The sequence below is a fragment of the Halichoerus grypus genome, chromosome 14, assembly GCF_964656455.1.
Source record: "Halichoerus grypus chromosome 14, mHalGry1.hap1.1, whole genome shotgun sequence".
Lineage (NCBI taxonomy): Eukaryota > Metazoa > Chordata > Mammalia > Carnivora > Phocidae > Halichoerus > Halichoerus grypus.
The window spans coordinates 82,303,230-82,326,715 of record NC_135725.1 but is presented as its reverse complement, the minus strand read 5'-3'; the positions used below and the strand labels follow the sequence as shown (position 1 = coordinate 82,326,715).

Sequence of the window (23,486 nt, the reverse complement as noted above, 5' to 3'; positions counted from 1 at the left end):
TAAGTTAGGAAACAGAGGAACATCCTGAGAAAACAACTAAACCTAACAGATATATACAGAACAGTCCACCCAACAACAGCAGAATACACATTATTTTTACATTCACATGGGACATCCTCCAGGACAGGCCATATAATTAGGCCACAAAACAAGCCTCAATAGATTTTAAAAGACAGGTATCATACAAAGTATCTACTCCAACCACAATGGAATGAAGTTAGAAATCAGTAACACAAATACATGTAAATTACACAACATGCTCTTAAACAACCAATGGGTCAAAGAAGAAATCAAAAGGGAAATTAGAATATATGTTGGAAATGAATGAAAATGATGACACAACATACCAAAACTGATAGAATGCAATGAAGGCACTGATCAGAGGGAAATTTATAGTTGAAAATGGCTACATTAAAAAAGAAGAAAGATCTCAAAATAATACCCTAACTTTATACCTTACAAAACAAGAAAAACTAGAAAATAAACCCAAAACTAGCAGAGGGAAAGAAAGAAAACAGATGAGAGTGGAGATAAACTAGAAAACAGAAAAAGAGAAAAATCAATGAAACCAAAAATAGTTTCTTTGAAAAGAATAACAAAATCAACATGCAAATAACTAAAATCAGAAATGAAAGTGGGTATTACTTCTGACATTCCAGAAATAAAAGGATTATAAAAGAATGCTATGAACAACTGTATGCCAACAAATTAACTTAGAAAAGAAACAAATTCCTTGAAACATATAAATTAAACTGATTCAGAAGAAATAGAAAATCTCAACACACATATAACAAGTAAAGAGATTAAGTGAGTAATCAAAAAACTCCCAACAAAGAATAGTCCTGTCCCAGATGACCACCAGAGAAATGTACCAAACATTTAATGAATAACACCAATCCTCCTCAAATTCTTCCAAAAAAATTAAAGAGGAAATATTTCCTAACTCATTCTATGAGACCTTCATTATCCTGATACCAAAGCCAGATAAAGTCATCATAAGTAAGTTACATACTGATATCTCCTATGAATATAGATGCTAAAATCCTCAACAACATTTAAGACAATCAAATCCAACAACATATTAAAAGGATTATTCGCCATGTCCAAGTGGGATTTATCGCAGGAATGCAGCATGGTTCAACATAAAATCAATCCATGTAATATATCACATTAATAAAACAAAGAGAAAAAAACACACGATCATCTCAATGGATGCAGAAAAGACATGTGACAGACCATAATGCTTTTCATAATAAAATCTCTCAGAAAACTAGTTATAGAGGGAAAATTTCTCTACATGATAAATGTATTTGTTAAAAACCCACACTGAACACCATACTCAATAATTCAGCTACCCCTCTAAGATCAGGAACAAGTCAAAGATGTCTCCTTTCACTGCTGCTATTAAACACTGTACCTGAAATTCTAGCCAGAACTATTGGACAAGAAAGAGAAATAAAAGGCAAATTGTGGAGAGGAAGAGGTAATACTATCTCTATTCACAGACAACATGATTATATGGAGAGAAAACCTCAAAGAACCCACAAGAAAGCTACTAAAGCAAAAACAAAACAAAGATTCAGCGATGTTGCTGGGTATAACACCAACACACAAAAATCAGCTGTTTCTACACACCAGCAATGAACAATATGAAAAGGAAATGAAGAAAGCAATTCCATTTACAATATTATCAAAAAGAATACCCTGAAAGCTTGAAAACATTGCTGAAATTAATGAACACCTAAGTACATGGAAAGACATTCTGTATTCACAGGTAGGAAGACTTAGACTTGTTAAAATAGCAATGCCACCCAAAGTGGTCTACAGATTCAACACAATATCAAAATTACAATCCTTTTTTTCTCAGAAATGTAAAAGGTCATCCTCAAATTTATATGGAGTTTCAAAGGGCCAAAACAACCTTGAAAAAGCATAAAGTTGGAGGACTCACACTTCCTCAAATGTGATAGAACAGAGAGCCCAGAAATAAACCGTCACATATATAGTCGAAGGTGTCAAGACCATTCAAAGGGTAAAGAACAGTTTTTTCAAGAACCGGTGCTGGAAAAACGATATCCACATAAAAAGAATATGAAGTTGGGTACAGCTGTGGTGACTATTACACAACACTGTGAACGTACTTAATGCCACCGAACTTTACACTTACAAATGATTAAATTATAAATACCATGTTTGACCACAATAATACCATTCCCCCAAGAAAAAAGGAGCCTAGCGAGCAACTGAATTGGCAATGAGAAGGAAAAGGACTCTAGAATGATGATAAAGTTTTCTGGTCGGCAGGACTGCGTGGATGATGCCGTTTACCAACCAACCTGTGGTCTACCGGCCATAAGAAGTAGGTCTGCATATGAACTTGAGATAATTAAAAGTTACATTAAGATTGGGACAACCAACTGGAGATGTCTTCTGTGCAGCTGGCCCTGGAGCTCCAGAGACCAGTCTCGGCTGGCGAGAGTGATTTCTGAATGGTCAGCACGCTGTAGGTAACGGAAGCCAAGGGAATGAAAGAGATCTCTGGGAAACACCAACATCCAAAAGCGAGGGGAGTAAACCCCCTTCTGCTTTCAGGGCCCCAGCTCCGCGAGTCCACATCCCTGGGCGGGAGGGTCTTACCAAGGCTTAGTGCGGAGGCACCCTTCAAGCCCACGCGGGCAGCAGGCGGCGGAGGCCCAGCTCCAGAGGAGCCTCTGCAAATGGGCGAAGCGCGTAGAGCAGAGCCCGGGACGCGAAGGAACCGCCACACCTTCGAGTCGCCGGCGAGGAGCTCGCAGCAGGCCTCTCGGATACTCTGCACCCTTTCCTCCGCGCGCAAAGTCCCTCTCCGGGCCCCGTCACCCTCCGACTCTTCCGATTGGTGGAGAGGACCAAGGGACCTGGAAGTTGTTTTGTCCGGCGAGGGCTGCCCTTCCGGTTCCGTTGGGTCCCCCTTTGGCTCGGGTTCCCTGCCCCTCCCCCTTCCCGGAGCCCCGAGGGGCCGGAGCTCCTGGCGGTGCCGGATCCTGACGGTGGCCTTCCCCCGGGTCTGTAAGTGCGGAGGCGGCCGGAGCGCCGGGCAGGGGTACGGGGTCTCTCAAGAGGGAGCCCCCTTGGGGCCCTGGATTGGCCGGGACCTGCTCTGGGATGGGGGCGAGGAGCTGGCCTAGGCCCGCTGGGACTTAAGGAACCCTTGGTCCGGCCCACGCTGTGCCCCGCCCCTCTCTCTTCCCTGCGTCTGGAGTCGGGAGCCTAACTATGCCCCAGGGACCTCCTCCTGGGACCCCAGCCGAGGGCCCAGCAGTTGGCTTGGACGCCTGACTCTGGCATCTTGTAGGAAGTGCCAGAGCTGAGGCCCTGGCAAGGCCTCAGTGCCGGCCCGCTAGGCTCACTATGCGTGCTGACCGAGGTTACCCTTTTGCCAGGGTTTCCCCCAAATCGGCCACTGGCCGCAGCACCTTTTCTATTACTGGCGCTATGCCAGGTACTGGGACTTCTTAAGATACCCTTCCAGTTTTCCAGGGTCAAGTTTGGGAGCCAGATATAAACAAATAATTGCTCCTGCGATTTATGTATCAGTCATATATGTGTGAACTGCCCAACGGGCAGTTGCTAGGAAGGCTGAAGAAAGAAAGTGAGGTCTGAATTATACTTCTTGGAGAGGATAAAGTGGAGAGGAGCTTTTCAGGCAGAAGGAGGAGTTTGCAAGGCTCTGAAGGAATGACTGAGCGTAACTTGTGTGTGAAGAGGAGGAAATTGGGGGCTCTTGTGCGTAGGATGAGATACGAGGCTGGGAAAGTAGGCTGAGGTCCAGATAGTGGAAGGTTTAATCCTAAAGGAGATGGGTAGTTTTAAAAGAGTTCTAAGCGGGAGACTTATACAGTCAGATTTGCACTGTAGAAAGCCATGTTGTTCTAGAAGTCAGCCTATAGAAAAGAAATGTCTGTAAGCTGATTATGGACACTTCAACTAATGTCTGGGTACTCTTATTGGAAATTCTTTTGAAGGAGTAATGGAATCAGCCTAGTGAAAGTTAATGAAGGCTTAAAATGGAGTTATGACAGTGTTACTGGAAAGAAGGGAGGTATGCTGGAGTGAATGGTGTGAAAACTCTGTAATAAATTGGATGTTGAGGGAGAAAGAGATAGCAAAGCTGATTCCTAGGTTTTAGGCCTTTGGCATTTGGAGAACGTTGATGCTATTATCAGCAATAAAACCATAACCTTGTATATTACAAATTTATATTTTTGGACATGTTTAATTAAAGGTATAATGGAATAGCCACATAAGACTGTCCAGTATAGAGTTGGAAATGCAAATCTGCAGCTTAACCTCAGTGCTGTGGCTAGAGGTAAAAGTTCAAGTCACTGGCATAGAAGTAGAAGCTGTAGTAATATTTGGCATCAGGAAGGAAGTATTGAGAAAGATGGGAATATTTTGGGGGAATGGTTGCATTTATGAAGCAGAAAGGGGAATGAATTTGTGGGATAGCAAAGACAGAGGTAGGGGATATGTATAAAAGTACAGGGTTCCAGCAACCAAGAAGACCCAGAATCAAGAGAAGGGAATTTTGAGGAGGGTCCATTGGGACAATTCATGCAGAGCATTTGGGGAATGAGAGGGGGGGAAAAAAGATTGCATTTCCGTAGTAAGAGATAATTAGTGGGGCACCTGGCTGGCTCAGTCAGTAGAGCATGCAACTCTTGATCTTGGGGTCATGAGTTCAAGCCCCATGTTGGGCATAGAGATTACTTTTAAAAAAAGAGATCATTAGAGACCTTTTCAAAAGCAATTTTAGTAGAGTGATGAGGTCACAATTTATGAAATAATGGAGACCTTAACTGGTTTGATGTTAAATGAGAATGAGAAAAGGCCACATGTGAAGTGTTTCACGAAGAAAATTGACAGGCTTTATTTGTTTATTCACCTAACATGCTTATCAAGCACATTCCAGACACTGTTCTAAGCTCTTTTAAACGTTAATTTAATTTTTAATTTCCCATAACAACGCTATGAAGTAATATTACTATTTGACAGATGGGAAAAATGAAGCACAGAAGGGGTTAAGTAACTTGCCCAGGGTCACACAGCTAGTAAGTGGTTGAGCAGGGTTTTCATCCTAGGAGATATGGCTCCAGAATCCATAGTTTTATCCACTGCACTAAGCAGTGACTGAATATAGGAGTGAAAGGAGTGGGAAAAATTTAAGCAAAGATAGGTTCATTGATAAAAAATGGAGAGGCTTGGAAGGAGAACCTAATTGAGAAGGTAAGTAATGGATGTATGTTTATATTACATATTTGTTTTTTATTTCTCTCTGTCTTATATCCTCTTCCAATCAATGCCACTTTAGGTCAATTTCTTTCACAATTAGGTCAATTTATGCCATGCTTTCATCTATCACTTACTATCTATAATCAGGTCTCCTCTTCAGCTTCAGACTCATATCCAACTAGCTAATAAATCTTCCGCTTCATGTCATGTAAGATTCTCTGACTAAACATTTTAAAACCAGACCCATGATCATCCCCTCCAATATTCCCTAGCTTATTGAGTGACACTGTGTCAAATTAATCCAGTCATTCAAATCAAAGGTCTTGGAGTCATCTCAAACTATCCTTTCTTGAACCCCCCTTGGTCACCAAGTCCATCAGTTCTTTGAAATATCTCTCAAATCTGGTTTCCTCTCTCTGTCCATATGATTGTTGTCAGTATTCGGGCCCTCATTATTTCGATCTTGATCTGCTAGAGTAATAGCATACTACAGGTATCCTTGCCTTCATGTCCACTGTTCTTAGAGCCATTCGCCATTAATTTTTATTTTTGCCTTACTGAGTTTTAGACAGTGCAGGAGTTTAGACATCACAGATTTCAAGCAATAGAATAGTGGCCTAGGGCAGGTATTGTTGAGTAACTTGAGGTAAAGTTAAGTTTGGCTAAGGTTGGCCATGAGGATGGAGATTTAGGGATTTTTTTTTTTTTTTTTAAATAGAGCATGTAAGTAAAACATGGAGAAACCAGATGGGCTTTCTGAGAGGAAGTAAGCCTTGAAAAAACAGCAAAAAATCAAGGACTAAGCTTTGAGAAGGATATACTTACCTTTACATAGTTTATTGGACCTTGAAGAGCAAACAAGCAAAAGAATGGTGGAAAGCTGAGGCCAGTAGTTAAGCAACTTGGCCATTTCTGTACAACAGTTTAAAAAGAATGAACTAGATCTCTATTCAACATATATAGCTGTCAAAAACAATATGTGAAAAAAGAAAGTTGCCAAACAATATGTATAGTTTATGTGTAAGAAACATAGTCTTATATCTTCTGGGGCTAGGCATATAGAAGTATTGTTTTTCAAATGGAAGGAAGGAGAGTCAAAAAGGACCAAAGTTAAACTCAGTAGTAAGTGGAAGATGGTTGGGAAAGGAGACTTTTACAGTATCTATGATGTTGAAAAACTTTCCAGGAAGGATATATTTCTGTGTATATTACTTATAGTTAAAAGTAAAAACAAAACAAAAGATTGATAACTTGGAGAATGTTGTGTCATGAAAGTTAACCCAAATGAAGAAAAAGATTGAGGTTTATAAAGAGAAAGGTTGTGGTGTAATGCAACCTTTTTGAAAAATGGAGTATGGTGTTAATGAGAAACAAAGAAAGATTTCCAGGTAGTTATGAGTGCTAAGTTGAAAGATAAGGGTATTTTTATGAGGTAGATGACAAAATAGACTGACATATAGCTTGGGAGTTTATTATGTAGAATAGAAAAATTTTCCTTATAAGTAATTAGAGGTATTTGAAATAAGAAACTTGGGTATTTTCTCACTGCCTGTAGCATAGCAGTAAACATTGTCCAACTTAGAATATCCACTGATCCTTTTTGGTTACTCCTGTTTGAACAAGGGGAAGTTTTCAGATCAGTTGGCACATTTGTTACGGAGATAATTATGAAAGAACTGTATAAATATAACAAAGAGAAAGTGATCTTAAGTGAGAATATTCCTATTACATTGATGTTTGAGAAATAGGTCATTCAAAGCTTGCTAATAGGGGTGTGTGGGTGGCTCAGGTCATGATCCCAGGTTCTTGGGATAGAGTCCCGCATCTGGCTCCCTGCTCAGCAGGCAGCCTGCTTCTCCCTCTCCCTCCCCCTGCATGCTCGCTCTCTCGCTCTTTCTAGCTCACTCTCTCTCAAATAAATAAATAAAATCTTTTAAAAAAACTTGCTAATAGAAACTTGGCAGTATGCAGATTTAATTGCAGTCACCTAGGTAATAGATAAGGGCCTGAACCATGGCAATGATAGAATAAAGAGAGAGACTTTGGAAGTCATTCTGAGGAAAGAATCAACAGAATGTGGTGACCAAGTCTCTATTCTACCTGATAAGTTCTTTACTTTCTTTCAGTTACTCAAAGCTCTCCTATAATCTAGAATTATGTGAGTTATTTTTATGAAACTTATGAATAACTGCTACTATACTTAGAAGTTAATTAACAGTTATTTGCAATGGCATTCGGATTTAGTATAAAAATATAAATACACAAAAGATGGTAAAAACATAAAGTTAAAATAGGTGAGAAACAAAGGTAAAACAAGGATAAGGGAATAAAATGCAATCAAGAATATGTCTAGTACAGGGGCGCCTGGGTGGCTCAGTCGTTAAGTGTCTGCCTTCGGCTCAGGTCATGATCCCAGGGTCTTGGGATCGAGCCCCGCATTGGGCTCCCTGCTCCGCGGGAAGCCTGCTTCTCCCTCTCCCACTCCCCCTGCTTGTGTTCCCTCTCTCACTGTGTCTTTCTCTGTCAAATAAATAAATAAAATCTTTAAAAAAAAAAAGAAAAAGAATATGACTAGTACATAAAAGGCTTACTGTTAAAGTCCTCTAGACTGGACACAAATTTGGCTTTACATCGTACTCTTTGTTTTTAAACAACCTTTTATAGAAGCATAACTGAATACACAAAAGTATGAAAAACATTAAATGTACAGCTGAATGGATATGAGGAGGGAAGTCTGAACAGTTACACAGTTAACATTATTCATCAGGTAAAACTTCACCTAGTCTTATTGTTTCATACATGGACTTTGGCATCATGTAGCTTGGGCCCAAGTTGCACCTCTAATACTTAATACTTTCCACCTCTCATAAGTTGAGCAAGTTACTTATATCCTCCAAGATTGAGTTTCCTCATATGCAAAATGGGGATGCTAATAATGCCTACCTCCTAAGGATTTTGAGGATTAGGTGGGTCAATTTAGGTAAAGCACTTAGCACTATACCTGGGACATAGCAAGGATTCAATAAAGATTAGCTATCCTTTTTCTTATCATTAAGCCAGTTTATAAGAAACACAATTATTCTTTTTCATTTTGACATTTTTAAAAGTGAAAAAAAAAATTGTTTAAAATTTGGTTTTACGTTGTCAAAACTATTTTGGTAACAAACGCTAGAAAGGAATTTTCCCCAGGACACTCAAACGAGGGCCTCTCTATCATAGAACAATAATAATTTCATAGGGGACATTAAAGAGTTAATTATTCTGCTGGTTTTTGTTGAATGAGCTGTGTATAAAGTAACACTTGGTCCTTGCCCTCAAATAACTAATATTGTATTGAAAAGAGAAACCGGTGGCAGGAATCAATTAAAGGGATAAACTATGTGGTCCAGAAATAAGAGTTTATCAAAGACAGCCAATAGAGTACACTGACATATATTAGGCAAAACCTCTTAAACAGAACAAATTTCCTCACATTCTTGGACTATAGCAGAGAAGTCAAAGCAAGCACTTTCCTGGGGTACCTACCTGTTGGGCTGCTCCCACTGCTAAGTTTCTTGAGACTGATTGATAGGAAGTACTCCAGCTCCTCATCTTTAGAGCTTCAGGGAACAATTATCCCTAAGGGTAGTTTGTCTAAAGCACTCTGAGTATTATCATCCTATAGATGAAAGGAATCAATGATCATTTTTGTGTGTGTGTAGGAAAATACTAACCTGAGGGTAGACTGAGGACAAGCTAAACTCTAAAAAAGAATGCCCCTTTTGTTTGGCCACTTGAAACAACAGTCATTTTTATAACTTCTGGTTATAAATTGGGGCATTCACTATTTCCAGAATGAATGTATGAGGCCACTGTAATTGCCGAAACTAACCAGTGATAATACAATTTTGCTGCTTTCTTTATTAATATGTTTCTTGTGTCTCCTAGATTTTTCCTTTTTATTTGATAGTCACCATCTTTTCTCTGATGCTGCATTTGCTTCTCTATATTCTTCCTTTCTCATCTTTATTGTGATTATTCATTACCTATACATTCAGAATGCCATACAAAGGAAAAGCTTATAATTTCTGTATGTCTATTTTTGTTAATAAACCATGCCATTTCTCCCTCCTACATTTCACCTTTCTTCCAGTGACCTTTTCATTCAGCTGAACTCTTAAGTTTGGAACCTTTACACGTTCCTTTTTTTTTTTTTTCCATTCTCTATATCTAGTCAATCACCAAGTTCTTAAAATATCTTTTATTATTTTTTCTTGCTCCTTATTCCCATTTTCATTCCTTTCTAGGCTCTCATGGCTTCAGACCCATAATGCTTTTACAGACTCTGAACTGATCTTCCTAACAGCAGGTCTTCCTTCCTTCCACTGTCAAACAAATTCTGTAGGTTCAACAAACACAAACTGAGCACCTGCCGTATGTTTAGTACAATATTAGGTGATGGGAAGACAGACCAGTTTGAACAGAAGAGGGTCTGGCCAGTAATGTGGCTGTAGGAAGTAGAATTTGAAGCAAAAGGAAAAAGTGTTTTACCCTAGAAGATGCAGGTTCCCAGCATTAGCCTCATTGAGTGAGATGGAGATGTTTCCCTCAAATGCCATGAAGCTTGCAGTTTGGAGGGGAAGGAACAAGTACTTAAAATATTTTGAGTGTTATGGTAGAAGTGCTATGCTATGGGTCCAGCAGAGACAACTGTTCTAGTCTAAGAGGTTAGATAGGGGCATCTCAAGAAATAAAGGAGTGATGGAGCACCTGGCTAGCTCAGTTGATAGAGCATCGCACTCTTGGTCTTGGGGTCATGAGTTTCAGCCCCACATTCGGTGTAGAGATTACTTAGAAGAAAGGAAGGAAGGAAGAAAAAAAAAAAGAAAGAGAATTAACTGTACTAAGGCCTGGAGTCAATAGAGTGCTGTCATGCACCAGGCACTGAGCAGTATGAGTAAGACCTGGACTCTGCTTAAGGAGCTGGTGTTCTATGAGCCTTGGTCAGTCACTGTTATAAAAGATAGAAGATTATAAAGATTGGGTTTCAGGATCTATATGTGGCCAATTACAGCTGATTGTCTCTTGTGATTCTCAGCTATGGAGTTGATAAATGCACAAAGTTCAAGGTGAATTTATTGATGCACTGAGATTGTAGAGCTGTTTTTCAAGGGTAGAGTTGCTACACCTACTGATCTTCCAGAAGGCTGGTATATAAACATTGTGCCAGTTTATTTTACAATGACTGGTGGACTGGACTTATCATGTTCACATAGGTAATTCATCCTTCCTTTTGGAGAGAAACATGGGAAGACAAATTATCAGAAAATCATTTAGAGAGTATAGAATCAGAACATAGGAACTTTCTCCAAAGGAATTGCTATATAAAGGGACAGATAGGGAAAGAGTTTGGCATACACCTTCTCCATGGTTGAATGGGTTATGCCAATGTTTACCTTAATTATTATTTGGTTTATTTCATTAGTTTATCCTCAAAGGTTAGTCTTCATCTAGGAGACAATGGGAAGTCACAGAAGGATTTTAGGCAGGGGTTGGATATAATCAGATCGAGTTTTTTTGAAAGTTGACATTTGGTGTAGAAGTTGGATTAGAAGGAACAGAAGCTGGAACCCAAGAAACATTTATGATCCTGTTCTAGTAGTCCAGTTGATGAGTAATGATGGATAAACAGGAATAAAAAGAAAGAACAGAATCTATAAGCTATTAATTTGATTGACTTTATTCCTACTCAGATTCCCACCAAGTGCCTCATGTTTTTTCTATATAAAATATTTTATTTACTTTCTATATCAAGAAATGTTGCTTGAGAGTTTAGATTTGTCCAAAATGCACAGGATAAAGACCTGTGCCTTTGACACTGTCTGAACATTGTCCCTTTAAGTCAATTACTTTCAGTTTATTGCAGAAATGCTTGTATGAATAAATGCACATCAGTTTAAATAGAAGAGGATTTACCCAGGAAATGGGGTCAAGCAAGGTCACTGCAGTTCTTTAAAATAGAAAGCAAAGGAAAACATTTTGTCTTTGAAGAAGCAGGTTCACAGTATCATGTTAAAGAAAATAGTTACTTTATTACTTGTTGGGATGTTTTTAGTTTGTTTTTGAAACCTGATAGAATTCTCATTTGAGAAGCAAAAAAATGCTCTTAAAGTAGCTCAAGCGCTATTCTTGTATTAAGTATCTTGAAAAGTTGAATGGATGCCAAACTATTTACACTGATACAAGTCTACTCCTTAGGTGCAATTGACACTTGATGTGGAATAATTTTTCACAGCCTTTGAAAGCTGTTACACTAGCTTCCTCTTTCAAGGAAAATCTCATTTGGATACATACGAAGAGATATGACAACACAAATTGTTTTTGGAAGGAAAAATCCAGGTATCTTAATTGTTTGAATTTTCTTAAATTCATCCTTTTTACATTTCTGTTCTTTAGGTCTGCCAAAATGTCTGAAAGATCAGATCTCCTTCACTTCAAGTTTGAAAATTATGGAGATTCAATGTTACAAAAAATGAACAAATTAAGAGAAGAGAATAAATTTTGTGATGTTACAGTTCTCATAGATGATATTGAGGTACAGGGGCATAAAATTGTGTTTGCTGCAGGTTCCCCCTTCCTAAGAGACCAGTTTTTACTGAATGATTCCAGAGAGGTGAAAATCTCCATATTGCAGAGTTCCGAAGTGGGGAGACAATTGCTCTTATCCTGTTATAGTGGTGTGCTGGAATTCCCTGAGATGGAACTGGTCAATTACTTGACTGCTGCAAGTTTTCTTCAGATGAGCCACATTGTAGAACGGTGCACACAGGCCTTGTGGAAGTTTATAAAGCCAAAACAACCAATGGATAGTAAAGAGGGATGTGAACCGCAGAGTGCTTCTCCCCAGTCAAAAGAACAGCAGGGAGATGCCAGAGGCTCCCCAAAGCAGGATTCACCTTGTATTCATCCATCTGAAGACAGTATGGATATGGAGGACAGTGATATTCAGATTGTTAAGGTAGAATCTATTGGGGATGTGTCCGAGGTTAGAAGTAAAAAAGATCAGAACCAGTTTATTTCTTCTGAACCCACTGCTTTACATTCATCAGAGCCCCAGCATTCCCTGATAAATTCAACTGTGGAAAACAGAGTAAGTGAAATAGAACAAAACCATCTCCACAATTATGCCCTCTCTTACGCAGGCAGTGATAATATCATCATGGCCTCAAAAGATGTCTTTGGGCCTAATATTCGAGGTGTAGACAAAGGCTTACAGTGGCATCACCAGTGTCCAAAGTGTACCAGGGTGTTTCGTCACCTGGAGAACTACGCCAACCATTTAAAAATGCACAAACTCTTTATGTGTCTACTCTGCGGCAAGACTTTTACTCAGAAAGGCAACCTTCATCGACACATGCGTGTGCATGCCGGCATTAAACCTTTCCAGTGTAAGATCTGTGGGAAAACCTTTTCTCAGAAGTGTTCCTTACAGGATCATCTTAACCTTCACAGTGGAGATAAGCCCCATAAGTGTAACTATTGTGACATGGTTTTTGCACATAAGCCAGTTTTGAGGAAACATCTTAAACAGCTGCATGGCAAAAACAGCTTTGATAATGCCAATGAAAGAAATGTGCAAGACCTCACAGTGGATTTTGATTCTTTTGCATGTACAACAGTCACAGACTCTAAAGGGTGTCAGCCACAGCCTGATGCAACACAGGTCCTGGATGCAGGTAAACTGGCCCAAGCTGTCTTGAACTTAAGAAATGATAGTACTTGTGTGAATTGAGTAGGGGCTTTATGCTTTCAACTTAGAATGGACTGAAAACATGGCAATAGTCTTGAGTCTTTTTAGGAGTGATTTTGCTAGTTTGACTTCTCCAAAGCCTCTGTGCGGGTTGTAGGGGTGAGTCAAAGCACTAACAGACCAGGCAACTTACCACTTGGAATGGTCTTGCCTTCCTTTTGCCCTCTCCCATTTTGTGTTTTGAATTATTTATCCCGTGATGTCTGTTTTCCTTTTCCAAGGAGTATTCCATTTGTCTACCTAACATTGACTTTTGTCTTAGACTGAAACTATTTTAGGCTTTTCACTGGGCACATTCTGAAGGTACTAATAAGTTAATAACATCACCTACAGTCCACTAATAGATGCTATGCTAAGAGAAGTGAATAGTATTTTTCTTTGGCAAAAAATAGGCTGAGATATAAGGTGATACTGCTCTTGGCCTGAATATGTGCTAGAACTTCTGGTTGCCTATTGTTAATTGCCTACTGATAATGAATCTGCCTCCTACCATTTGTACTTGTCGTGGAGCTGGTATGAAGTATTTTGGGTTGTTCTGTACTCTTCAACAGTATTATGGCCCAACTTCATGTCACTGAGTAGTTCACATAGACCAGAGTACAATCTTTTCAGCAACATGGATCAGCATGAGGAACATAATTAACAAAGGATAGAAGTACAATTGTACAATAGCACTTACATAGGAGTTCTTCCCAAAAAGAAGCCAAATGCTTATAATTAATGTGTAACTTCTTGTGGATGTTTTTAAGTCAGGATTGCTCCAGGCACACTTAAAATGTGCTAAAGTATAATGGTCTCTCTAAAAAGGGGCTATCTGGGAGTCCGTCTCTGGACTTTGTGTTAGAGGCTAGCCATCAGAAAGGTGAGTTTGGCCTTCAGAGTTTTGTCTGGTGTAATGTAATCTCTGAATTCTCATTTCTTCCTGTACTCCAGTTTCTAAAATGGATGAAAAAAAGTGGATCACAGAGGAGCAATCAGGCTTTTGCATTCAGATATTCCTATAAAGGTACACAGTCCCATCTTGCCATGTTTTATAGATCACTAATACAAAATTGATCTTCCAAGATGGAAAAACACAATTGTTTTTTCTAAAGCACATGTTAGAGTTAAGAAATAAAATTTTGAGTCTCAGTAGCTTTTGACTCATGAGTTAGATTTAGGTAATAGGAGTCTCAGAGTCCTTAGAGAATCTTAAGAGATCATCTACTCCACCTCTTTTTTTTTTAAGTTGGGGTATCCAAAGCTCGAAGAGGTGGCCTTGGCCAAAGTAGAGAAGTGACTAAGAATGAGCTAATGTCTTCTAATTTCTCACTATCTCTTGGCTTAAAAAGATTTAGTACATGATCAAAAGTATATTAACAAAAAGCTCCCAGTTTGTGCTTCACTTTTGGGAATCCCTGTTGGCTTTTTGAGACAGCCCGGATTTTGCAAACAAAACATCACAGGAGGGATGTGTTTTTGTCAATTAATTATTTTTTGGTTAGAATGAATATTACATTCTTCTCAAGCAAGTGACTGACTTGCTAGGTGGTGGTCAGGGAGGGAAAGGATGAGTAAGAATAGTGTGAGAAGGATCCAAATGTGAAACTGATTTTTGTCTGAAAGCAGTGTTTATTTAGTTTCCATCAGGATTTTCTGGGTTTTTTTTGAGCTATGAGAATGCATGTACAGATAAACCAAAACTGAAGTTTAACTTGAGTAGTCACAGGGAATTCTTAAAGTTGTTATAATTTGATGCATTGACATGTGAATCTGATTTGAGCTATAATTTCTACCTTTTGTTAAAACACTTACAATGAGAATAAAATTGAGTGATAAGACTAATAGGTATCTTATGCCTAAAGTCACTCATTTTTATGGTCTAATGATGCTACCTAGCATTCTGATTTTTATATTATCCAGCCAAAGAGTACCAATTCTATGCAACAGTGAGACATTAATACGTTAACCGATACTTCTCTGAACATCATTTCATCATAGGGAAATTTCAAGTTGGAGTGCTTCCTTTGCTTACATTCATGTCCTGTTTTTGTTACTGGTTTGAAGACTAAAAGGCGTGGGTTCAAATAAGATTGGTCTCTTTGGTTGGAGACTTTCTGGGTTCATTCAGTAGTTGAGAAGCTACTCAATTATTGGGCACCTTTGTTGCCAGGCACTATGCTAGATACTGAGGATACGAAGGTAAGATTGCTGAAGTCCCTGCCCTCACAGAGCTTATACGGTCTATTGTAGTCTTAGATAAGGTGATTTAAACTAGGAATAATAAAGAAAATGCCTTGCTTCCTTTGATCACTTAATCACTTAAAATCAGCATCTTGATGGTTTTTTATCAGTAAAACTTCCAGTTCCCACCTTTTGCAACTGCAAACCACTGAAGTGATTTACAGTCTCCTCCATTTCTTGGCTGGAGAGGTGTTCTGTTTCTGTGAGACATTTTCTTAATTTGGTGGGACTTGACTTTTCTTCTTTGTTTATATACGTTTCTTAGATTGTATTGCAAAGTGCTCAAGTTAACTGATATCAACTACATTTTATAAGGGAAGATGACTTTCAAAACTAGTCATATTCTTACAGAGGAGTAAATTTTTTTAAAACCTTAAGTCATTCTGCATTTGTATTTTATGGATCCCCAGGATAACTAAAAAGGACTCTCTTTACCATAGTTTGGTTTTTAAAAAATTACCACGTCACCGTTATTTATTTATTATTTAATTTTAAAGACAAACTCCAAACTGAAGTGGCTCTGAGGTAAATCAGATGTGGTTTTGTTTTAGTTTATTAGAAGATCTATAAATGGAGGGTGACCAATGTCACCACTTCTAAAATATTGTCCTAAACAAACAAACCAGAATATTTTATTTCAGCTGGTGAATAGCTGTTCTAAGTCTGTTGTATGTTAGACATACTATGAACTACCTCTTCACTTATTATGGGGAAGTTTCCTTAATAAAAGTGTGACAATTAAATCTCTGGTGTCAGTGGTTTCTTTTCTCTCTCCCTCCTGCTTTCCTTTTCAATTGCCTAAATTTGAATAAGGAAAGCTTTCTTCACTCCTCTTGTTTAAACACATATTAATCAGGCATTCTGAGCATGGCTTCTGAAGCAAATCAGGTTAACTAGAAATTGTTAGTAGGGTCAATTACTGAGGGGGTAGAGCTACTGCTTTTAAGAACTGGTTCAGACATTCCTTCATTTAGCAAATACTTGATGCCTACTCAGTGCTAGACTTCCGTAATGCAAAGATCGTAAATCACTGTCCTAAATACCTCCGCCCAGATGGGTCACAGATTTCAATACAGGTATGATAATTGCAATAATAAAGGCAGCCAGAGGGCTTACAGGCTCCCAACTGGGGGCCCACTAATTCAAGGGCAATTCAGGATGGCTTCGGGATGACGTGATTTATGAACGAGATTTTGAAGGATAAGTGGGAGGAGAGTTAGGGCACGTGGGAAGAGGCAGCCCCAAGAGTTTAGATAGGCCTGGGTTTGCCTAGAACTGGCGGGTGGGGGGGAGGGGGTCGGGGGACGGTGACACGCGACAGATGGGTGAAATGAGATCCAGAGGTAGGGGCCAGATCCTGATGGTCATTAGCTAGGAAATCTCGAATGCCGATCCTTATGGCGGTCTCCTTTCCTCTGCCACCTTTTAAATTGTAGATGGCCCAGTGAGGAGAGAACCCGGCCCGTAACAACCCATGAGGGCCTCCCAGCGGTCCCGTTGCAGGGTATTCCGATGGACGCGCTGTACCTCAGCCTCACAACCCGTCTGCGATACGGACGCTGGGGAGAACTCACGAAGGGGACGGCTTGCGTGCCGAAACGGGCAGGAGAGATGGGATTTGCCGGAGTACGGGTGCCTCTCTGCCATTCCAGGAGCGGGGTTTGTGAGGAAGGGAGAATGTCTCAGGATGTCCTTCCGGGACGCCAAGCGCACCCCAGTGAGGAGTAAAGCTAGTTGACACCGGATGTGTTTCCTCCCAGGCTAAGTCCACCTTCCGGCCTGGGCCGCCGCTGCCGCGGAAAGCTGGGCTCTGGCTCTCTGAGTCGGTGAGTGAGCGCGTTGGAGACGGGCAGGTGGGGAAGCCGGAAGAGGAGGAGGAGGAGGTAGAGGGCAGCTAGGCGCGGACTGGGAGGCTACACTGGTGCTGCAACCACCTGGCCGACAGGGCCTAGGGGAGGCTTACTCGGGAGGACCCGTGTGTGGTTGAGTTGCAGGATCTTCCAGGCCACCTTGGGTCCCGATCGGTTCAACAGATGTTCCCTCCGCTGTGCCTGCTCTTGTGCCTGCCCCTGTGCTCGCTGCAGAAACTCAGAGGAACCAGGCACCTTTTCGTGGTGCTCTGGGAGCAACTGACTCTCTGTTGGGGAGACAGCAGGAGGAGTCACAGCAGTCTTAATTGATTTGGGTCTGAAAGGAGCCAAATCACTAGCTGGAAAGAGGAACTGAAGTTTTAATGTAACATGTACAAAAGTGTATTCCGGTCTTCTTGCCTGGGCAATGGTGAAAATCTCAATGTCGAAGGAGCTTTGATGAAAAAAAAGAATAGAGGATACAAAGATAAAGCCTTAAAGATGGTTAGGACCAAATAATGAGGGATCTTGCATTTGCTAAGAAGGGTAAGCTGTCCTGGAGGTAGAGGAGAGCAATGGAGGATTTAAAGTAGAAGAGGGGGGCACCTGGGTGGCTCAGTTGCTTAAGCGTCTGCCTTCAGCTCAGGTCATGATCCCAGAGTCCTGGGATCAAGTCCCACATTGGGCTTCCTGCTCAGCAGGAGGTCGGCTTCTCCCTCTTCCTCCGCCCCCTCTTCCCAGTCCTGTTCACTCTCGCTAGTGCTCTTGCTCGCTGTCTCCCTCTCAAATAAATAAAAAGATTTTAAAAAATAAAGTAGAAGAGAGAAATTTTTTTAAAAAGTTTTAAAAGATGTTAGTTCTGGTGGCACTTAGGAGGGTAGGTTGGAATATGAGAGAGTGTGGTATCAAGGAAACCTGTTGGAAGACCTTGCAATAGTCCGAGGGAACAGAATGAGGACCTGTAGTAGTGATGGAGAATAGGAAACTTGGAGCTTACATTAAGGTTTCTAATGTGAGAAACTATGTTAAGTCCCCTTAGTAGTGGGTATTAACAGTGTCTTGGACCACAGAACAGATAAAATTTAGCCAAGGAGAAAAACAGAAACCATTAAGTACAACTCAGTGTAATAAGTACTGTAAGAAAAATATGAAGAACAGGACATGAAGTCAAAAAGAAATGCATTTTCATTTTCTCGGTTTTGAGATGGTGGCATAGGAGTTCACTCTTTGCACCTAGATTAGAATTTGATTTTTCTTTTACCCAATTCAGGTTTGGGATTTTTTGTTTGTTTTTACCATCACAATGTAGGAAAGCATTCCCTATTACATCAACGTTTGTGTTTTATTTTGCGTAGATTGTGACCATGGCTGCTGAATCCGATGTTCTGCACTTCCAGTTTGAACAGCAAGGAGATGTAGTCTTGCAGAAAATGAATCTCTTGAGACAGCAGAATTTATTTTGTGATGTGTCAATTTATATTAATGACACCGAGTTCCAGGGGCACAAGGTGATTTTAGCTGCTTGCTCTACTTTCATGAGAGATCAGTTTTTACTCACACAGTCAAAACATGTCAGAATCACCATCTTGCAGAGCGCAGAAGTTGGCAGAAAACTGTTGCTCTCTTGCTATACTGGAGCACTTGAAGTTAAAAGGAAAGAGCTTTTGAAATACTTGACTGCTGCTAGTTACCTGCAGATGGTTCACATTGTGGAAAAGTGCACAGAAGCTTTGTCAAAGTATCTGGAAATTGATCTTTCAATGAAAAATAACAATCAACATACTGACCTGTGTCAATCCTCTGATCCAGATGTTAAGAATGAAGAAGAAAATTCAGATAAAGACTGTGAGATAATTGAAATTTCAGAAGATAGTCCTATAAATATAGATTTTCACGTAAAAGAAGAGGAAAGCAATGTTTTACAGTCTACAGTAGAGTTGACATCAGAGAGAAAGGAAATGAAGTCACCAGAGCTGTCTTCAGTAGATATTGGTTTTAAAGATAATGAAATTTGTATCCTCCATGTGGAATCTATTAGTACTGCTGGTGTAGAAAATGGGCAGTTTTCACAGCCTTGTACCTCTTCAAAAGCAAGCATGTATTTCTCTGAAACACAGCATTCACTGATCAATTCTACGGTTGAGAGCAGAGTGGCAGAAGTTCCTGGGAACCAAGATCAGAGCTTATTTTGTGAGAATACTGAAGGAAACCAGGGTACAGTGAATGAGATTCAGAATCTGGAGGATGCTTATTCACTGAGGCACCAGTGCCCCAGGTGTCCTCGAGGATTTCTTCATGTTGAAAACTACCTGCGCCACCTTAAGATGCATAAGCTGTTCTTGTGCTTACAGTGCGGGAAAACATTTACGCAAAAGAAAAATCTCAACCGGCATATTCGAGGGCACATGGGCATACGGCCCTTTCAGTGTACTGTGTGCTTGAAGACATTTACTGCTAAAAGCACACTTCAGGACCACTTGAACATACACAGTGGAGATCGCCCATACAAATGCCACTGTTGTGACATGGATTTCAAGCACAAATCTGCCCTCAAAAAGCACTTAACCTCTGTCCATGGCAGAAGCAGTAGTGAAAAACTACCCAGGCATGATCTCAAAAGGCAAAATCTACTATAATTAGAGCCACACCTTGCTACGTAAGCCTTATATAATTCTGTTAGGCAAGTTTTTCTACAGAAATGCAGCATCTGTTATATTGCATCCCCCCCCCCCATCTTTGGGTCTTAATTTTGGTCTGCCTACACATGTTATTCTTTCTGAACTTCTACTAACAGTTCTAAAGTGTGGGAGACATGATAAAGCTAATGGGATGCTGTCTTATCTCATATAGTATATGTAAGTCCCAGTGGTATATCTAGAGAAATAATGTTCCTCTCTTAAATATTCTTGACTCTAGTGACAGAGGATCCAGCAGTATTTCTAGGTTCTGATTTTGACTCTCTAGATAAATAATGTACATGTAAAATCCCAACCACATAATAATTTTAATGAATTAGGATAACAGGAAGAGAAAATAGACTTAAAAACATGCTGTAATCCATTATTAATTCTTTGTAGGACTAGTGAATTTGTTTTTTTTTTAAACAAACTGCGGTTGGATTCTAAAGCTAAGCACCAAGGTACTTGTTTTAAACTGTAAGGGAACACATTTCAAATTCACTTGGGAGTAGTAGAATTTCCTTGTACATGGGCTAATATTCCTTAAAATAATGGTTCCATGATTTTTTAGTATACGTATTTTAGAAATGATTAATCAAGCCCAAGTTTCTTGATTTTATTTCATGAAGTTGTATTTAATAACTTTTTGACCAGTGAAATTATACCACTGGCATGAAGCTCTGAAAATTTTCTTTTAGAAATATCAACTTTACCAAAGATACTCTACTGTTTCCTTTTTAAAATTTATTTCATTTTTATTTTTTAGTTAACATATACTAAAACTGACCTTTGTTTTTGGTCTACATTTCCATGAATTTTAACACATGTAGATTTGTTCAACCACCACAGCAGTCAGGATACAGAACATTCCATCATCCCTAAAAACACCCTTATGATGCTCCTTTATAATCAGCTCCTCCACCTATCTTTAAATCCTGGCGACAGTTGCTATTGCTATAATTTTGCCTTTTTTGGAATGACATGAGTGGAATCTTGTAGTATGTTCCCTTGTGAGATGATTTTTTTTTACCACACAGAATGCCATTGGATTCATCCATGTTGTGTGTATCAATAGTTCATTCCCTTTTTTACTTTGAATTGGCAATATATACCATCTTGCTGCCACTAGATGAACAATTTAAATATGGTTGGCTATTAGTGTTCTCTTAATTAATAACTTTTTTCATTTACATTAATGCAATTTTCATTTACTACATGTTGACAAAAACCCTAACCATCCCTAGAGTTTTATTCTGTATTTCCAGAAATGTGCCAAAAGCAAAACCATGACTATATGGTTATTTTAGTGAGAGTAATATTTCTGATTGTGTTATGAGCCATTGCTCTCTGCTATCCCTGTGTACAAATAACACAAAACTTTTGTTGTCAAAACAAAGATTAAAATCTATTGCAGGGCAAATCATACTCTCTAAAATGCAGGAACTACTCTTAGTTAAAGAAGGCTGACTGGATGCATCTTGACTTTCAAGTTGTTCTATTCCTCCTCTACTCACCTCAGCTTTATGTAGAATTTCTGTTATACTTAGGTTCTGAAGCCCTTCCACATTTTAAAATGTAATATACTTTGTACCATTTATAAGAATTTTGTGATTGATCACACGTTGATAGTTATAAATGTTAAATATCCTTTTTGTGATACTTTTGTGAAAAACATATTCTCCATAGAATTTTAACTCTGGGAGACACTTTAAGGAATCCACCTCTCATCTTTGATAAGAAAACCAACTTCATAACCCCCTCCCTCCGCATGTCACTTGTTAGTGACATTGGACAGGTCACCTCTCTATCAATTTTTCTTAAATTTATGTGTGGAACAGTAACTTTGAACTTGGTAATTTGTAAGATCATTTCTAGGTCCAAAATTCTATGATTTTATACTTAAATCTCCCTGAGTTTCTAAGAACAGAGAAGAGGGGAAAGCAAGAGAGGGGAGTTTTGTGTCTTTATGAATGTTGCTATTTGAGTACTACTTTGGAGACAGAATTTTTCTAAAGTAAATAGTGTTTTTCTTCCACTGGAGAACATGATAGTTCAGCATTTAATTTTCTTTCCCATTTGACCTATGATTGGCCACTGCTAGGTATGAAAACATTTCCCTTTCAGAAATAGTTTGTGCTTGAAGTACTTTTCTTTTCTTTTTTTTTTTTTTAAAGATTTTGTTTATTTATTTGACAGAGAGAGAGAGACAGCGAGAGCAGGAACACAAGCAGGTGGAGTGGGAGAGGGAGAGGCAGGCTTCCCGCCGAGCGGGGAGCCCAATGCGGGGCTCGATCCCAGGACCCTGGGATCATGACCTGAGCTGAAGGCAGTCGCTTACAGACTGAGCCACCCAGGCGCCCCTGAAGTACTTTTCTTATTTTTGTTTCCTAGGATGAAATTTTATGGGGAAGGGATGGAGATGGGAGGGAAGGGTAAAAGAATAGTAATAAACTGTTTTTTTAGGAATTGGTATCTACTATCCTTGATGTTTGAAAAAAATTATGGTTGAACTATGTTTAAGTTTTATGTGTGCCTTGTAAGATTCTTGTGACATTTTTTGTAAGCACTTTGAGATATTTGCTTGGGGGGGGGAACGGTTGTTTTGTGCAAGTGATGGTTGTTATTTATTTTTATTTATTCCTGTCCAGTAGCACAGAGTGATCTCAGAACATTCCTAGGACAGTTTCTGTTTGCATGATGTATATAAACAGTTCCGGGAAAATGGAATCTTTTTAAAAATGCAGGTATGGCAAAGTAAAGTGTTGAATTTATTCATTTAAAACATTCACTTTTAGTTGTTTGTGTTTCTGATATGATGGGGAAAAATGCAACATGTTTGAGTTCAGCCTCTTCATTTACTGCATTTATGTATAAAGGATCTTGGAAAGGTAGTTGTTACTTTGGTATAAGAGAAAACCCGTGCTGTTTTTCCTTGGATGTAACTATTCTATATCTTTACATAAAAAAATAAAAAATAAACTGGAGATGGGAATGGAGAACTTTGTGTTTTGTCTACATCTCTGAATTTTAAAGAAGGAAACTATTTCTTCTGACCATTCATTCAAGAAATATTTACTGAGTCTTTACATAGTATTAGAAGTTAGATATGCAGACCAAAATCCCTGCTCTCATGAAACTTGTATTCTAGTGGAAGGAGAAAAACAGTAAACAAGTAAAATCAGTGTATATGAAATTTTGAAAACAAAGTTGGAGAAAATAAAACGGGGATAGGGAGTGCCAGGGAATGGAAATTGGGATTGTAATTTTAACTGTGATGGTCAGGCCACCTTTGAAAAATCTTAGCAGACTGTCATATACACTGTCCAGTGTCCAGAATAAAACAGATACATATATATTTGTGTATATATATATAGGTCTTTACAGTTTATAAACTACTTGTTCATATGTTTTTTAATTCATAGTGGATTTATTTTCATACATGCCTTTGTTGGACATCTGGTTTCACATTGGAAAGTGCCTTGAGTTTAATTACAACTCATGGCCATTTTCTTAATCTGTGTTTTTCAGTTTCTAAGTAACAGAGTACGTAGTATCTGCCTTTTAGGATTATTTTGATGAATGAAATAAAACTAAAATCAATAGTAGAAATGAAATTTTTATTACCTTACACAGGACTTGGCACATGGTAAGCACTTCGTAAATGCTTATTCCCTT

The 23,486-nt window shown here is 39.1% G+C and overlaps 3 protein-coding genes across 8 annotated transcripts in view; 2 read left to right on the top strand and 1 right to left on the bottom strand.

The window, feature by feature from the left end:
* RABGAP1 (RAB GTPase activating protein 1) overlaps positions 1–2,860 on the bottom strand; it is a 157,712-nt gene extending 154,852 nt beyond the window's left edge. The window contains exon 1 of one of the 2 annotated variants that reach the window (XR_013443831.1): positions 2,638–2,860. The gene's annotated coding sequence lies outside the window, so the exon portion shown is untranslated. The remainder of the gene's footprint in view (positions 1–2,637) is intronic. The other variant, XM_078061731.1, reaches the window with a different exon arrangement.
* A 107-nt stretch (positions 2,861–2,967) lies between these two features.
* On the top strand, positions 2,968–16,849 carry ZBTB26 (zinc finger and BTB domain containing 26). Of its 4 annotated transcripts, XM_078061739.1 has the most exons (3): positions 2,981–3,048; positions 11,707–12,986; positions 16,720–16,849. In XM_078061739.1, exons 2-3 carry the CDS (start codon positions 11,717–11,719, stop codon positions 16,749–16,751), a joined length of 1,302 nt encoding a protein of 433 aa, XP_077917865.1. In that variant the 5' UTR covers positions 2,981–3,048; positions 11,707–11,716; the 3' UTR covers positions 16,752–16,849. The 4 variants fall into 4 exon arrangements, with proteins under 4 accessions (XP_035963765.1, XP_077917865.1, XP_035963770.1 ...); XM_036107872.1 differs by lacking the exon at positions 16,720–16,849 and having other exon boundaries at positions 2,968–3,044; positions 11,707–16,026; XM_036107877.2 differs by lacking the exon at positions 16,720–16,849 and having other exon boundaries at positions 11,707–16,026.
* On the top strand, positions 2,969–22,810 carry ZBTB6 (zinc finger and BTB domain containing 6). 2 transcript variants are annotated; one of them, XM_036107874.2, is made up of 2 exons: positions 2,969–3,048; positions 18,489–22,810. In XM_036107874.2, the coding sequence occupies exon 2, from the start codon at positions 18,498–18,500 to the stop codon at positions 19,767–19,769; it is 1,272 nt and encodes a 423-aa protein (XP_035963767.1). In that variant the 5' UTR covers positions 2,969–3,048; positions 18,489–18,497; the 3' UTR covers positions 19,770–22,810. The 2 variants fall into 2 exon arrangements, with proteins under 2 accessions (XP_035963767.1, XP_077917866.1); XM_078061740.1 differs by lacking the exon at positions 2,969–3,048 and adding an exon at positions 16,974–17,109.
* The last annotated feature ends 676 nt before the right edge of the window (positions 22,811–23,486 follow it).